Genomic DNA, 19,006 nt, shown 5'->3' with positions numbered 1-19,006 from the left:
TAAAGGGACTCTGGGAAAGCGCAGACACTGAGCTGAGCTGGGAAGGAAGGGTGGCTAAGTGTCTGGGAGTTGGAGGATTGATTGCTTAATTGTATTGCTTATTGAGAATAGTGGAGTGGTGGTGCTTGGTGCACATTATTATTATAATAAATAATAATTGTTGACTTTTTACCTGGTGTTTGGCGTGGTACCTGAAGGTTCAAGAAGTGGAAAAGAACCTCAACTGCTACTATATATATATATATATATATATATATATATATATATATATATATATATATATATATATATATATATATATATATATATATAATTTTTTTGTCATTTGTTGGTTGAACTTTCAACCATCACTCTTTAAATAGCAATAGATAAATGACAATAATAGGAAAATAAAACAATACGGCAGCAAGCAACACTAAAATAATAACAACTGTCAACATTAACAGCAGTCATCTTGCAGTTGTTCAGTATCTTGTTTGACTACTTTTGTTCAACCCCACAGGACCATTAAGTCAACTTGAATATGCATTTGTAGGATCTTATCCTATTCCTGCAGAATGGCCTGATGAAGTTGCTGGAAATTACCAGACAGATGGTCACATGATTCTTCGGCAGTAGGTGCAGACATCTACTAGGTGTGACAGAAGGACCTCTGACAGGTTAACTTGTTCAAAGGCCAATAGTATGGAGCCTGTCCCTCACTGTTCTGTCACTGATGTAGACATTGTGTCTGCTGGAAGTTTTGGCAGCTGTGTGGATGTCAGATGGGAAACAGTCCTGCTATGGTGTTGTCATTTAATATTTAATATTTAATAATTATTAATATAATATTATTACTCATTGAAGTGCCAAAATGGCAAAATGCCTCAGAGCTTAATGTTGATTTTGCTGTGTCTACTAAGCTTTTGTCTGAGTACTCCAGCTTCCTTTTATATCTTAAAGGAGGCAGGACAAATGAGATTCCTCAATCTAACTGATGTTAAAGACTTTGGGTGTGTTGTGATGTGGGATTTTGCATAATTTGATAAATGTTTTGTATGTCTTTATTTGTAATTTAGGCAAACCAAGTGGTGAGAGGTATTCTTTTTTGCCCCCTCTTTTTACGACTTTTCTTTGTAATTTTATGACAGGATTTGGGGGATGTGTCTTAAACCAGTTTGATGAGTATTTCTTTTCTCTCATCCCCCACACAAAGCCAGGTTAGCGTAATATATGGTCTTGGGGGGGCAGGAGATAAGATGTTCTATTTCACCCATTGGTCTGAGGTATGGCTGTTTGGAATTGGCTTGTCTCAGAGGCCTTCAAGTACCATGATGTCCTATTGGTTCTAGGAATTGGAGAGAACATCTATAAATTTGCTTGCTCAACCACATTCTCTCTCTCTGACTCACATATGATGAAGAAGCATCTCTCTTGCTAACCTGTGATGATGAAGACAACACAATGAAGAGCACAGCTCAGCAGCCATATTGAACAGACATGTGGCTGAAAGCTGAGCACCAACGATGCCTTAACTAGAGACATTTTAAGTAACTGCAAGTCTGTGTGCCACCTGAATTACACATCACCATTTTATCAGGTTGTATGGTTGCCAATATTCAAATGTACTTTGCATTTTGTTATTATTTATGAATATTATCAGTAATACATTATTTTATGTGTAACTTAACTCCTGCTTGTCTTTTTACTACATCTAATTGCCTGAGGTTATAGATATAGAAGGGAAGGTGGGGATAAGTTATATACAGTGGTAAGTCTGTGAGATTAGGCATTCTAAGGCTACATATTAATAATACAATAGGGAAAGTAGAGCAATATATATTACTCTACCAAGATAAAACAATTGGCGTAGTCGGCAGGATTTTGGGGTAACCAAGTTTTGCACCCTGTTTGCAAATACTGTTTTGATGTATGTGTTTGTTTATGTATGTGAATTTTAGGGCACCCAGTGTACAAATGCGGTGGAAGTAAAACATTGTTTGGTTGCTGAATGGAATATAACCAACAAAGTGTAGAGACTTCATGTGTGTCACAAGGACACCCGCATGTTTGTTAGTACTGGTGGTAGTGAGTCCCTAATTAAAGTGCTAGGGAGTGGTGAAAGATGCATGCGTCATTCATACGGCATTTAAGTGGTTAAAGTGCTAGGGAGTGATGGGACATGCATTCATCATTCATATGGTACTTATTAATTTAGGATCTTTGTGTATGTATGTGTATGTTTGCTTACAGGGGCAAAAGTAGGCCAACCCATAACGAATTTGGCAAATTGTATTAGAGTAAATTGTAGACTTAGAAATGCCTAAGTTCATTTTAAAGTCAGCTATCTTCCAGTGGAGTGGCAGAGGAAGCAGGCTAAAGCTAGGAAACCTGTAGTTCAGGTAGAGAAAGCAGAAGCTGAGCTGAGTGTGCCACAAAATGGAAGGGGCTGGAAGGATTAAAAGCAAGAAAACAGAGATCAGGTTTAAAGAAGACAGCTGCTGTTATAAGAGGTTTACTAGCTTGTATTATTGGTAATAAGGAAGATCATGATAAGGAAGAAAATAGCAAAGTGAATGAAAGTGAAAGTTATGGAATGTTGAGTGAGAGTTTTGAAAGATGTAACAGTTGGTGTGATAATTGTGAAGTGTTAGCATGTAGAACACCACTGCTAAAGTAGAAAGCAGTGAAAGAAGTGGAAAAAGAAATGTAAACCCCCATGGTGAAAGTTAGGGCAATAGTAACCAGATCGGACTGGAACCCTAAAACATGGGTGGGTGACTTACATGAGACAGATGTGCTCAGATAAAGAGTGGGAATGTGAGTGTGAGGAAAGGAGAGAGATGAAAGGAAGGAAAACAGCAAGGGTGTTTTCTTCCTTTATTCTCCACTGCACCACAATCTCCAGTAATTCTGAGGCCTGTCCAGTATTTAAAGAGCATGCTACACTGATAGATATTTCACCACTGTTAGGAAAGGTAACCAGTGCTGCATTGAAATTTGATTTAGGACAAAGAGATCAGATAGAAGGCAGAGGAGCTGGTGAGTGTGAATGGCAATTGTTGACTAGAGGGCATGAACTGGATATTGGCTTAAGGATACTGAGTAAAGAAAGTGTGGAATTAAAACAAAGAACAATGGAAATGAAAGGAATTCAAGTGCTTGTGTGTGAAAGGTCTGAATGTGCTAGTGCAAGAATGGCTGAGTTGGAAAGAAAGTGCACCAGTTTAGGAGTTGGTTTGAATGAAACAGGACAAGCCAAAGAACAAAGGATGGGGGATGGTGCAGCAGGAAGCTCAGCTAGCAAGCCAGGAATGCACAGGGGTGTGAGGTCCTAACAGCTGTGCTAGGGCCCAGCTGTAATTAAAAAGCACACACACTTAGGTTCAGTAATTCGAAACCTGACTGACCAGTTGTATAAAAAGACAGCCTATGACTCCATGCAATAAAATGGAGAAAAGTGAGCTGGTCTTTAGTAAAGAACACAGGTCAGTTTTAGAGAAATGCTGGATTTAGAACTTGGGTTCTGGAGAGGTTTCAGCCCACACTTTCAGGTAGCAGTTACCATACAATAAAAAAAGGACACACAGGCAATGAAAAAATAGAAGGGTAGCAGGAAGACAGGAAAGGGAAAATAGTTATTTCTGTTTCAATTTTCTGGCCTTTGCAATAGTGCTACTTCTATTGTAAGGTTTTTATGGACTTTGGTTTGGTGCAGGTAATAAATAGTGAAGGCAATTAGCAGAGTAAAATCCATGCAGGAGATCGGGTTACCATTGGCACATTGGAGTGGCGTGGCACTAGTGCCAAGCTGTTCCAATGAATGCCTGGAAGCAAAGTTTGAGTTTTGGCACCAGGTCGACAGCCAAGAAAATGAGATGGACAGAAACTGCTTTGTCACCTTCCATTTTGCAGACCTGCCTACATAGCAGAATGAAAAAAAAGAGAAAAGACAAAGACAAAAGCAAAGACTAAAGACAAAGACATGAAGAAGAACTGAAGAGACAGCAAGGAAAAGACACTTACTGGGGTTTAAGTGAGTAACAAGTTCACAAGTCATACAATAATAGGACTAGTCACAATAGCTATAGTTTAAAAGGAAAGGTTTGTTCATTACTGCAGCAAATTTATATTCCAAGGGGTGGAAACTGAACAAACCAGTTAGGAATGCCAAAATAAGGGGATTATTTTGGGCTCATAAAGTATACATTCTGGGTATTAATTAATTAAGTGGGATAATTAATATAAGAAAAGGTATACTGAGCAAATTGGTGAACTTTTCAGGAAAGCAGGTGCAGCTGGTACATTTGCAAGACATATGGGCTCCGATGTTTAGGTATAGTCTAATTGGGAAAATATGGAAGCCCTGCTGAGATTGTCGGCTATGGTGCAGGCACAGGACCAGTGGGCCAATTCTGAACTGAGGTGTTTAGCACAATGAGTATGCATATGGTGAGCAAACAACTCTAGGGGTGGCCTACGGGGGGAATGATGAGAGTTGCATAGCTTTGATGTCTCATGGTGGTGATGCCAGCCTATACTGGTAAAGGCTGATGGCAGTCAAGAGTTGCACCATGGGTAGGAAAGCACAAGAGGCAACTAAGTCAACCCCAAATGTGTGCAGAGGGGCCACAAATGTTGGTTTGTGAACAGTTTATGCAGTGGCACATGTGCTGTCACTTGGGCAGAAGTGGTTGTACTGGCACCTGTGGCATGTTACCTTTCAAATTTTGATGTTAATTGTACAGCTGCATATGCTTAAACAGATAGTTTGGGACAGGGGTCTAATTAGCAGTTAGACAGAGAACAAGTACAGATTAAAAATTCACACAATAGACTAAATTGTAGTGGGCTAGTTTAGTGGAAGGTGTGGACTTGTCTCATTTTGAACCACCAGATCTGATGACATATGAAGACTGCAGAAAGAGTTGACGCAAGCTGGAGCAGATACAAGTCATCGGGAGCGCTTCCAAGTTCTTCAGATTGTCTTTGAAATAAAGAAGATATGTAATGGACAAATGGTCACGGACAACTTTTAACACTGGGAGAGCAAATACTGCCAATCAATGCACAAGTTATGCATCAGACTCTTGAAACAATTTAAAGACATTGTTTATAAAGACATTGTACAAAACATTCATCGGGTGGAGTGTTGTGATGTGGATTTTGCATATAACTTGATAAATGTTTTGTATGTCTTTATTTGTAATTTAGGCAAACCAAGTGGTGAGAGGTATTCGTGTTTGACCCCCCCTCTTTTTACGACTTTTCTTTGTAATTTTATGACAGGATTTGGGGGATGTGTCTTAAACCAGTTTGATGAGTATTTCTTTTCTCTCATCCCCCACACAAAGCCAGGTTAGCGTAATATATGGTCTTGGGGGGGCAGGAGATAAGATGTTCTATTTCACCCATTGGTCTGAGGTATGGCTGTTTGGAATTGGCTTGTCTCAGAGGCCTTCAAGTACCATGATGTCCTATTGGTTCTAGGAATTGGAGAAACATCTATAAATGTACTTGCTCAACCACATTCTCTCTCTGACTCACATATGATGAAGAAGCATTTCTCTTACTAACCTGTGATGATGAAGACAACACAATGAAGAGCACAGCTCAGCAGCCATATTGAACAGACATGTGGCTGAAAGCTGAGCACCAACGATGCCTTAACTAGAGACATTTTAAGTAACTGCAAGTCTGTGTGCCACCTGAATTACACACCACCATTTTATCAGGTTGTATGGTTGCCAATATTCAAATGTACTTTGCATTTTGTTATTATTTATGAATATTATCAGTAATACATTATTTTATGTGTAACTTAACTCCTGCTTGTCTTTTTACTACATCTAATTGCCTGAGGTTATAGATATAGAAGGGAAGGTGGGGATAAGTTATATAGAATAATATCTTATAAACAGTGGTAAGTCTGTGAGATTAGGCATTCTAAGGCTACATATTAATAATACAATAGGGGAAAGTAGAGCAATACATATTACTCTACCAAGATAAAACAGGGTGTATGTGTAAATATATCATGAATCTAGAGCTGTGTTTGCTTTTTTTCTGATGCTGCTTAGACTCCGACTCTAAACCTGGAGTAAATGGGTTAAAAAAATGGAAGGATTCAGTGGTGTTGTCCGATGCTGAGGATGTTTATTTTTCAATATATCCTGCATTTGAATAATCCTGTTAGAACTTTCAAAAGTATTTATATAAACCTATGTCAAGATACAAATGAAGATAAATATTTTAAAGAAAGGGAGAAGACCCTTAAAAGTTACCAAAGTCCTTGCCAATGTCAGTGTCACATTACAGCCTGTCACAACTTGATGAAGGAGAAACAGACATAAACATGGATCAGCTGAGTTCAGAGTCAGCATCTGGTGGAGCATCTTGTCTGGCCATTAGCTAGGACAGTGTTCCACTATTTCTTCTTGCCTACCAGATTTTACTACCTTACTCAAACAGAAAACCATTACCTAGAAATGCCCCATTAAACGTTAACTGTTGGATATTTTGCAAATGTGTTAATCAAGTTTAAGTAGCTGTTTTGTAAAAAGGTAAGACAGTAGCAGCCTAGTCTTGCAAGTCCGGTAGTGATTCTCAAATGAGTTTACACATCTGGGCACAACTCCTTAAATAGTCTGAACTGAATGGCAGGAACACCTATTGGATTTCTTTCTGAAAAACCTGTCCCTAATTTCCTCCAGTCTGTGCACTTTAAATGGCACGGGTGCAACTGAAAATGTAAGCAAACGTCTTGACAAAAAAACCTGCAAATCATTAATGAGTCTGATGTCGAGATTGAACATTTCAGCAATGGCCAAAGGCAGGTGAAAAGATTGCTGCTAGTTCAGCCAACCCTTAGTGATGATGGGTTTGCTATCAACACCACTACAGAGTATGCTGGAACATTTTCAACCACTCAGTCACAGATTTGTGTGATATTCACAAACTACCAACCGCAGCTCTTTGGTACCACAATGCATGGCTGGAATACAGGACAACAAAAAAGATGTGATTTTGGTGTTTTGGCAATAACTAAATAAGAACAGAGTAACTCATAGATTCAGAAACACTTGCATCAGGTTTGTTTAAAACACAAGTCATATAAAACTCATGTAGCAGTACAACAAATTACTAAGAGTACCAAAAATTGTAATCCTTTAGTTATACAGTATATTGTTACTGGTGAAAATTAAAACAAATATTAATTAGGTATTTGTGCCTTGCGATGGGCTGGTATTTTGTATGTATGATCCAAAGGTAGGTAGTTTATTTTCATTATTAATAAAATAAGTGGTTGTGTGTGGTTGTTGGTGGAAGTTTAAAAAAAAGTAACAAAAGAAGAAAAGTATTTCAAACTTGTATGACTGGATTTAAAAATTTTTTTTTTTTTTTAATGAATGTACAATTAACAGTAAAAAAAAAAAAAATTAAAACCAGTTGTAACAAATGTGAAATCCTGGCTCCACGACTGCATCACACAACTTGTACGATGACTTATTATCTCAACTGGAAGTGCAGTATCTCAATCCACCTTCTATAACTTATTATCTCAAATTGTAGAAAATCTAATTATTTTGAAGAGAATCTGATTAAAATGTTTTCAGAACATGGCAAGAACCCATTGCTATAACTGTAAAGTAAGTATGCTTCTTGTTCTACTTGCTGTGTTATCATATATAAACTATTTTAGATAGGGCTCGCCATTCATATTGCTTTCTTTTGTTAATTCTGCTGTGATGTTTTTTCTTCAAATAAAGGAAAAGAAAAAGAAAATGGAAGAATGGATTTTAATACAAAGTAAAAAAGAAAAAAATAAATATACCGGACAGTTGAATCACTGCTGTACATGACAGAAAAAATATAAGGTAACCTGTTTCATTTATATCTTAAAACATAATCATTAATTTCACTAAACAGTTACTGCAAATCTGCCTCCCCATGAGCTGCAAGTAAATAATGAGTTATAATATGTCATTAGAATGATCAAGTAATAAAGTGAACATGAGCCACTGTAGCTGCTTCCTTGAGAACCACTTCCAAACACTTTATTAAAATTCTTTAACTTATTTGACCTTTCATTTAAGTGTCCTACAGAGGGACAATTCTAGACTCATCAGTGCCCTCTTATGGCTGCTGGCATACAGAAGTGAAGACTTTCCTCACCTGCTATCCCCAGCGTTTCCTACATACAGTTTTCCCAGCAAGAAGATCACGGCCAGTGCAGTGCAGCCACCAGAAATGCTGTATGTGCTTCTTTCAATTTCAATCTGCATATCCTAGAAGAGTAAAGAATATGGACAGTTAGGAGGACTCTTGCAGTTTTCAGTGTTCAATAAAACAAAGTCAGTTTCTCATATGGACAGATTCACCTTTTAAAAGTTTTTTTCTGTTGTTTTGTATTTAACATGATAAGCACACAATTGCTTATTTATTCAGCACTGAATTTTTACAACTTTATTTTATTTCTGTAGCATTTACTGCATAGTTCTCATTTATGGTATTTCATAATATCATGTCCAAGTCCAAATACAACAGAAAGCTGAAACCTCTGAAGTAACACACAAATTTAACATATTTAAAATTAATGTGACCTATAAAAATGTTACAGGAAAATAAAGCTGGATAATGTATTTAAAGGAAAGATTTTGGTCACAGTTTCATAGTTTATGCAGACAAAAATATATTTAAGCAAACTGCAGATGTGTCTAATGTTTAATTCCAGTAAATCAACAAATATTATTGAAATTGTAAGAATTGAATCAAAGTTTTTCAAAAATAATAATCAAGGTAACCAATATAATCAAGCAATACATTTACAAAATAGCAACAAAAGGACATATTGTGACATGGCCCAGTAAAAAGAGAAAGAAAAACTCGAGATTTTTTATAAACTTTAGATTATTTTGCAACTTATGTATTCTGTTTTCACTCAAAACACCCTTTTACATAATGCAATATAAGTATGACTTAAAAGTATGCATAGAACTTCACAATAAGTATTACTATACTATCACTAAAGTATTTTACAATAATACTAATCTTGGTCTTTCCTATTTTTGGTAAAGGATGCTATGCACATAGATTCTACCCTTGCTTTACTTCGACTACTGGCAAACAGAAATTTCCATTAAAGTCTCCCACACATATTTTTGCCAATGTTTATATGAACAGACTGTATTTAAATGATTCTGTTCTTAAAAAAGAATAAAGAAGGACACCTTAGGGTTAAGAGGGAGTAATGAATTCTAAAAAATAGTCCAGAAAGTAATAAAATTTATCAATGTTGCCAAAAATAGAAAATCTCTTTTTCTCAAGCTTAATGAAGAGTGTTACATCCCTATCTCAAAGCATGTGCTTCCAACATCTTAGAATGAGATCTCTCACCAGACATTTATTTAGTGGGGCATGATCAGACATCCATCCATCCATTTTCCAACCCGCTGAATCCGAACATAGGGTCACAGGGGTCTGCTGGAGCCAATCCCAGCCAACACAGGGCACAAGGCAGGAACCAATCCCGGACAGGGCACCAACCCACCGCAGGACACACACAAACACACCCACACACCAAGGCCAATTTAGAATAGCCAATCCACCTAACCTGCATGTCTTTGGACTGTGGGAGGAAACCCACGCAGACACGGGGAGAACATGCAAACTCCACGCAGGAAGGACCTGGGAAGCGAACCCAGGTCTCCTAACTGCGAGGCAGCAGTGCTACCTACTGCGCCAGCGTGCTGCCCATGATCAGAAACAACACTTAAAATACCTAATAAAAGAATCATTTTGATATTTATTCCCAAAATAACACAAACAGTTAAAAATAAAAGACCAAAATGTGACCAAGATGGTGCAGTGCCAAAATATATGTACTAATATGCAGGGCCCCGCTTGTACAGATCACATATATGATCTACTGTATATCTGAGAATATGTGAGCTAACCTCACTTAAAAATGGTCTTGGCAGAAGTTCTTAAACTGCAGGCAATGTTTTGCACAGATAGAAGATGAATGAACCTGAATATTTTCTGACTCCTCCTCCAGAAACACATGCTTCAAATCAGACTCCCACAAACCCATATGAAGAGCAAGATATGAACACTGAAGAAATCTGAAACTTAGAATTTGGATTGCCCAATGTTTTTTGTGTCAATTGAAGAATGCATACGTAGACAGTGGAAGGACGTAACTTTATTCCGAACAAAAGTACTGACTTGCAAAAAGTGTTTGTTTTGGGAATATCACATTTTTGAGTCATTAACTGAGTCAAATAATGTAAATCTATTGTCTATACAGTAAGTACGTCTTTAATGCACTTAATTCCCTTTTCTGTGCTATACATACAAGCTACATCCTTCACAAGGGAAGGAAAAAGATGGGATGCATCAATAAGTGAAAGTACTAACATTAACTAGAGTCTAAAGTGTCTCCTAAACTGGGACCAAATCTTAAGAGAATGACGGATAACAGGATTCACAGAAGATGAGTAAGTAGGAAGAGGTAAAATGGAGCAAAGCTAACTGGAAAGAAAAAGAAATGCAATAGGCTGTTTCCATATCAACCACGTAATCCAAGTGTGACGTAAATCAGTATGCTAAACTATAAATATTGGCTGTCCATTAATAAAATTTTAAATTTTGCATTGGTAAGCTACACAACTGCTTAAGTCCCTGAAGAAAAAGATATACATTTACATAGAATATTCCTATTATAGATACATTATGGAAATATTTAAACAAGTGAGAAAAACATTTTAGAATAATCACTAGGATACTTTAATAGAGGTATCAGAGAAGAAGATTTTAGCAGAATTATTTCCAGGCCCGGAAGGATAGGGCAAAAGCTGACCAGATAATTAGGCCCTGTTTAATGTGTGCAAGTAATGAAGCAAAGTTTAGCCTAAAAAGGGACTAAATAAGTTATGATAAGTGAACCTATAGGAGGCAACTCTGAACATCATCTGATAAAGGCAAAAATCTTTAGAAGCAGATTTAATGAGGAATAATTTACTTTTGCTAAAATACTATTTAGAACCAGATGTCTTACCAAATGCCTCTACAGTTGAAAGATTACACAGTATTGAAGTTGCAGGGTCAGAGATAAATAGAAGGACATCATCGGCATGAAGGGAAATCTTGTGCTCTTGTCCAGGTCTAATAATTCTATATACAGTATGTCCTAATTACTTTGCAGTGAAATGGTAAGGGGTTCAATGGCTACATCAAATAGCAAGGGAGACAGTGGATATCACTGCTTAATCCCTCAATGTAAGGAGAAATAAACAGAAAACACATAATTAGTATAAACCTAAAGAGGCCTGGGGAAAACAGTAAATGTGTCACCAAATTTGTGAAGAATGTGTAGAAGTAATGCCACCCATTCAATCAAATGCCATTTTCTACATCAAAAAAAAAAAAAACAATATTCAAGGCATTTTTTGTCACAGAGGGAATTCAAATAATGATAAATAAAAAATGAAGATAAAACAAAGCTCCTATTTTTCATTAAACCATTTTGATTCCAGGCTCAAGATATCATACATGAACCTTAGCTGATATTTTAATATCAAGATTAAGAAGTGATACTGGACAATAAAGTAATACAGTCCAAGGGGTCTTTGCCTATTTTTAGCAAAAGTGAAATAGTGGCCTGACAGAATCTAGGATGTAAAGATTGTGAAGTGAAGGATTCTGAGAGGACTCATAGCAAAAGTTGTGTAAGTTAGTAGTAGACAATTGTCATGTTAAAGGGGCGAATAGTTATGCAATCAATTATTTTGTGTTTTCAATTTGCAATTAATTTACTTTGCACTTTGCATAGTTCTATTTTCACTTTTTTTATATTAAATAGCATTTTTCTGCGATCAGTGTCAAATAAGCCAAATTAAATCTGTGATTCAATGTTGTGTAATAAAAACAAATGTCAAAATTTCCAAGAGGATCAATACTTTTTATTATTTAGAGGAAAGACTATTTAAAAAGAAATCATTAAAAAAGAGTAAGTAGGGACTATATTGACATTGGTGAGCAATACTGGAATACTCAGGATGCAGCAAAAATAAGAATACAGTAATTGTCAACCTTTTAAACAACTCCTTTCTTAGGCCAATTTAAAAGTAAGCTTTGTCTTCAATAGTCTACACTATTTATTTTCAAATCTAAGCAAATACTAACTTCCTATTATTCAAAGGAAGTTCCCATTTCCGAGGTCTTTTTTCAGCATACTGCCCTTATAGATTGCACTGCTGCCCATCAAACTTAAATGTATTTTTAATGTTTTGTTTTATCAGTTACTTCAGAGCCACATGCTCATATCTGTAGTTGATGTTAAAACTTTAGACTTTTCACCTACTTTCCTCATAGATTATTGACCCCACACCGTTTTGGTCAAGCACGTTGGTGTTATGTTGTTAGGATTGACCTTTTCCACTCTTTTTGTAGTGCCTGTTGCATGCGAATCACATGCTCACTTGGCGATGGAGAAAAAGCAATTTTTGGACTTCCACTTATAAATTCAGTGCATTCATTTGCTTCATGCTTGATATTCCAATGCAACCATCACATGTCATCTTCTGCAACTGCATTTCCAAGTGAGGACCATGGTGTAAATAAAATCATATGAAGTAAAATATTTTTTAGTAGGTGAACATTTATGATATAAACAACAGACAAAAAACTGCTGCAAAGGGTTAGAAAGTTATTTTACTTTATTTTTGTAACAGATATTTGGAAGATGACTTGTACCTTAATGTAAATGGCATGGTGGTGCAGTGCCAAGTGCTCTCAGCTCCAGAAGGTTGGGTTTGATGTTTGTACTTGTCACTATTTGTGTGGAATTTCAATGTTTTCTTCATAACCTGTGTGAGTTTTTTTCCCCAGGGAATTTTAGCTGACATACCAAACATACGCGTGTAACGTTGGTTTTTGACTCAACATTGGTCTAATACTCGGTGAGTGTGTGTGTTGTGCTCTTTGAGATTATGGATGTTGCTGAATTAAGTTTTATTTTCCTTTTGTGGTTCTTTAGTCTTTTTGCATTTGTTCTTTTTATTACTATCAACCTGCCAGTTTGTTCTTCACTAGGTGCTGTCATTGTTGGCTTCTTTAAAGAAAATAATTATGTCCAGATGCTAGAACACGTCATGGTATGTGTTTCCATCACTGCAACCGTATGTTAACTGGCTCCATGATTATTCAGATATCCAGGATAGTAGGCATTGTGAAAATCTCTGTGGTAGCATTTTGATTTTCCTTTCTTTTTTGACTAAGCAATAATGGGCTTTGGCAAAATGATTATTTTAGAACTTTGGGGTTTGATCCGACTAGTATGTTTGATTTTGATTCTAATGCTCACTTCCCAGACTATCTTCCTTTTGTTCTTCTATTGTTCATTGTCGTGAAGCAGAATGTTTGTTAAAGAGACTACCCTTTGAACCAATGGCACTCTGTTCAGAACTGGGGACTGCCTTATACCCAATGCTGCCAGCAGAATCTTTGCCTCCTTCACAGCCTTATATTTGAATTAAGTAGGTTCAATTAACAGATGGATTAATGAGGACCTTGCTTTAACTGGTATTTGCAAATGGTGTTCATCTTTATTTTAGAAGGGGAATAATAAGCACAGAAGCATTTGCAGTCTGCCCAGTCAAAATAATCGCTTAGCTGGCATGCTTTGGAACATCCTTGCAAATTTTATTTTATAAAGAAAATTAAATAATTAAGCAAAACCAAGGGCTGGGTGCAAAACAGAATTAAACTAAGGTGGGTATGCCAGTCCAATGCAGGGCACATTCACACAAAGACACCCACACTAGGCACAATTAAGAGATGAAGCACATTGAAGTCTGTGTGAAGTGGGAAAAAAACAGAATGCTGGAGAAGAATCCTACACACACATGGGGAGAAGATGCAGACCTGCACAAAGGCATTGCCCTGGCTGAAATTCAAACTCGGTACTCAAACTATTACAGCTCCCATAGGTATTATATGAGGGACTTCATGACTGAAGTAGTCTGTTCAACAGTGCGACATGAACTGGGTTCACGTCAGTTTTATTAAAAATTGCCATCTGGGTAAGGAATATACAGTTTCTAAATAGTCTTATGATACAGAAAAATGTTTTTTGAAACATGGTAATAATAATCGATTGGTTAAAAGTAATGGCAGATTTTTAAAAAGAATAACATATTTATTTTACATAGTACCCTAATTAATTAGCACTCTCACAAAATGCTTTGCACTGAAGGGAACACGAGAGGAAGATGAGAATAAGTAAACAGTGAACACTTAACAGCACAACCTTTTTCCTCCCCTACTTACGGCCTTGGAATAAGTGTTACTTCATTTACTTCTGTTTTTCTTTACTGTTTCTTACTAGGTTGGCATGACCCTGAAATGAGTTAGGCAGGAGGCCAACAAGCAGTTTCACAGACAGAGAACTCTTTTCAGAATCCCAAAACATTTTATAGGTGTGTCCAGAAGCACAAAAACTCTTGAATGGCTTTGGGAGTGATAGATGACAAATTAGGGTTTTCACAAAAACAATGCATTCATTAATTCTGCATCAAAATTCCTTTGCCAGGAGTTAATAATTAGAACATAAATATCAGAGGCACTGACAGTCCATATCCAGTCATAAAAGAGTATTGGCATCCTGTGGTGGGCTGGACATTTTGCTGAATCAATTGGATCAATCTGCCCAGTCAGTACAATAATTATTCAGCAGTCTGTAGTTCCTTTAGGACTTCATCTTTAAATATTTAAAGGTACAGGAAAAAAATTGGGGTAAGCAATTTTTTTCAAGAAGACCATGTAATATCATAAATACAAATGAGGCCCTTAATGTCTTTGATTAACAGTTTAGCAACATAGTGTTCTTTAAATGGTACCGTTGTAATGATAAGGCCCAATTACTTATCAATAAAGTTATTCTCTCATCTTCTTTTTATCTATCAATTAAACCTAGAAAACATAATGACCCATTATGTAAAACAAGTACTGAAGTTTTGCAAAACAGTGGAGTATATATGCAATGATTAAAAAACAAGAATGTACATTCATCATCAAATGTACAGTACAAAAAGTATTTGCCCCATTCTTAATTTATTGATACCGTTTCCGTACAGAGTGTTTGAAAACAATTTAATATTAGAATAGAATTACAGTCTACAAAATTGTTCTTCCTTGTCTTCAATAGCACATAGTTTGTATGCTGCACACAGACTCCTCCTTCGACCAGAAGTAACAAGAACAATACATCCATGTTTCATTTCAATAGCATCTCAAATCTAGTTTGTAAGCACCATCAAAGTAAAATTTATGTCTTTGGGTAAATGGGAGTAAAAACCTCACCGAGAGACAGGGATATTGTATAAGATTACCACAGATAATGATATGAATGTAAGGAGAAACAAAACAAGTCTGAAAACATTTTGAAAAATCTAACTCAGTAGGTAAAGATTTAAAATGTAAATTTATTTACAATGAATTATTAAAATGGTAGAATTACTACAAAGAAGGAAGAAGAATTATACCTTTAATAGGAAGATAAAAAATAATGAAATACAAATACTAATACCTGATTACCCATGAAAGAGCAGCAAATTAGTGCTACTCCCTGCATAGAATTTGTATGTTCTGCCTGTGTCTGTGTGGGTTTCCTCCAGGTGCTTCAGCTTCTTCCCACAGTCCAAATACGTGCATTTTGGGTGAATCGGCAATGCTAAACTGTTCCATGTGTGTGTTTGGTGTGGGGGTCTGTGATGGACTGGCCCCCTGTCCAGGGGTTTATTTTATTTATATTGTGTCCTATGCTAGCTGGGATAGGCTCTAGCACCCTCTGTGACCCTGGTCTTAATTAAATGGGTAAGAAAATTACATGAATTTCAAATTTAGACTATAAAAGAAAAACAAAAAACAAATGGACATCAAACAACTGAAAATCTCCTAAAAACTTAAACTATCCAAATCCAAGTGTTCAAGAGGCTGAGCAATCTTGAAAGAAAAATTACCTATAAACAAGCCTTTACATACTCTTTTAAGGAAAGACCCACTGAGTGAAGCGGAGACAAAGACAAAAAGAATGAAACTAATGCCACAGCGAGCTGATTGGGGTTAATAAAGTCCTTAAATAAGGCACTTTGAGGGGACCACCGAAACAAGAACAAACCAGCATAATTAAGGAGCCCCCAACCACTAGGTTCCACATCAAAAGACACAAATTAGAGACAATAAAACAATAATAAATAATTTTAAAACTTGGGAAAAATCTTTACCAGTTAAATGAAAGAAATATAATTAATGTAAAATAATTAAATTCAAAAAGAAATTGACACAAATCTCAAATCAAAAATAAAATATAGGAAAATTTAGGGAAGGGAAGGAGCCCTAGTGTGATCCTGACAGACCAAATGGTGATGCTGGTTCCATGAGGCAGGATTGCTGACCAATGTGCTGCCCATAGGATTCAACAACTCACATCATAAAAATGTCCGTAACTGAATATCATGCTATACATATGACATTTTATATGCTGTAAAAATAAAACCTTGCTTTCTCCAGTGAATAGAGAATATGAATTCTGTTCAGGAAATGTCACAATTTATTTTTTAGTCAAAGTGATTATGTCATTTCATTTCACACCAATAGTGTGAAGGATACGTGTGTACCTTTTGGTGATCCTTTATGGAAAGTGAAAGCTTTAATTTACTAGGTGTGCTCTCCTTACAAGCTCATTCAAGGTATGTAATAACCTTGCTGGGTCGCCCACTTTTTTCTCCTCCTCTCCCTGCAGCACCAAGAAACTGGCCAGTGAGAGCACTTAGCCCCACCCCTTCCAGTCAGTGTAACATACAGTCATATGAAAAAGTTTGGGAATCCCTCTCAGCCGGCATAATAATTTACTCTCCTTTCAACAAAAAAGAGAACAGTGGTATGTCTTTCATTTCCTAGGAACATCTGAGTACTGGGGTGTTTTCCGAGCAAAGATTTTTAGTGAAGCAGTATTTAGTTGTATAAAATTAAATCAAATGTGAAAAACATTTGGGTCCCCTTGTAATTTTGCTGATTTGAATGCATGAAACTGCTCAATACTGATTATGTGTAACACCAAATTGGTTGGATTAGCTCGTTAAGCTTTGAGTTTCATAGACAGGTGTGTCCAATCATGAGAAAAGGTATTTAAGGTGGTCAATTGCAAGTTGTGCTTCCCTTTGACTCTCCTCTGAAGAGAGACAGCATAGGATCCTCAAAGCAACTATCAAAAGATCTGAAAACTAAGATGGTTCAGTATCATGGTTTAGGGGAAGGCTACAAAAAGCTATCTCAGAGGTTTAAACTGTCAGTTTCAACTGTAAGGAATGTAATCAGGAAATGGAAGGCCACAGGCACAGCTGCTGTTAAACCCAGGTCTGGCAGGCCAAGAAAAATACAGGAGTAGCATATGCGCAGAATGGCTCCAGACAACCCACAGATCACCTCCAAACACCTGCAAGAACATCTTGCTGCAGATGGTATATCTGTACATCATTCTACAATTCAGCGCAACTTGCACAAAGAACATCTGTACGGCAGAGTGATGAGAAAGAAGCCCTTTCTGCACTCACACCACAAACAGAGTCATTTGTTGTATGCAAATACTCATTTGGACAAGCCAGATTCATTTTGGAACAAAGTGCTTTGGACTGATGAGACAAAAATTGAGTTATTTGGTCATAACAAAAAGCACTTTGCATGGCAGAAGAAGAACACAGCATTTCAAGAAAAACACCTGCTACCTACTGTAAAATTTGGTGGAGGTTCTATCATGCTGTGGGGCTGTGTGGCTGGATCAGGGACTGGGGCCGTTGTTAAAATCGAGGGTTGGATGAATTCAACCCAATATCAACAAATTCTTCAAGATAATGTTCAAGCATCAGTCACAAAGTTGAGGTTACGCAGGGGTTGGATATTCCAACAAGACAATGACCCAAAACACAGGCATACATGCAGATGGAGAAGTACAATGTTCTGGAATGGCCATCACAGTCCCCTGACTTGAATATCATCGAAAATCTATGGGATGAGTTGAAGCAGGCTGTCCATGCTCGACAGCCATCAAATTTAACTGAACTGGACAGATTTTGTATGGAAGAATGGTCAAAAATACCTCCATCCAGAATCCAGACACTCATCAAAGGCTATAGAAGGCGTCTAGAGGCTGTTATATTTGCAAAAGGAGGCTCAACTAAGTATTGATGTAATATCTCTGTTGGGGTGCCCACATTTATGCACCTGTCTAATTTTGTTATAATGCATATTGCATATTTTCTGTGCACAAAAGTGCACAACATTAATAATCTAATAACCAATCTTAATGAACGTAAAAAATCTAGGCAATGCGGCATAAACACCAATAATTTAATTGCAATTACTACTTTAGATCAACAATGCATTAAAACTATAAAAACAGATTGTACAGTAGATTACATAAAAAATACACACAGAGCGGCGTTAACAAAAATAACTTAGTTTTTGTTCCAAATACCAATAACGCGCATAGAATTCAGCTCTGCCCCTCCGAAACATTAAATATGGCACTATTAAATGTTAGAGCTTTAACTAACAAGACATTTTTTATAAACAATCTTATTAGTGATAGAAACATTGATTTTATTGCACTAAGTGAAACGTGGCTTAACTCAGATGGCGCGACTGTTTTAATCGATTCTGCGCCTCCGGATTACAGTTTTACTTGTGCAGACTGCCAGGGAAAAAAGGGGGGCAGCTTAGCAAACATTTACTCGAACCGGTTAAAATGTAAAGATGTTAGTTTTGGTAAATTTAAGTCCTTTGAGTATCTCGCCATTGTTATTCATGGAGATTCTCACGTTCTAGTATTATCCGTCTATAGACCTCCTAAATATAACGCGTCTTTCTTTGAGGAATTCTCTGACTTAATGTCAGTTTTAATTACGAACTATGACACACATAGTTGTCGGCGACGTTAACTTTCATATTGACAATCAGTGTGACCAAA

General features: G+C 36.7%; 1 protein-coding gene across 2 annotated transcripts in view; it reads right to left on the bottom strand.

The window, feature by feature from the left end:
• Positions 1–19,006, bottom strand: part of ppm1h (protein phosphatase, Mg2+/Mn2+ dependent, 1H) — a 293,957-nt gene that overhangs the window by 95,732 nt on the left and 179,219 nt on the right. For both annotated transcript variants that reach the window (XM_039760843.1, XM_039760844.1), the window contains exon 4: positions 8,155–8,267. In XM_039760843.1, coding sequence (XP_039616777.1) covers positions 8,155–8,267 — 113 coding nt within the window. The remainder of the gene's footprint in view (positions 1–8,154; positions 8,268–19,006) is intronic.

This window comes from Polypterus senegalus, chromosome 8 (assembly GCF_016835505.1).
Source record: "Polypterus senegalus isolate Bchr_013 chromosome 8, ASM1683550v1, whole genome shotgun sequence".
Classification (NCBI taxonomy): domain Eukaryota; kingdom Metazoa; phylum Chordata; class Cladistia; order Polypteriformes; family Polypteridae; genus Polypterus; species Polypterus senegalus.
This window is presented reverse-complemented; position numbering and strand designations above follow the sequence as displayed.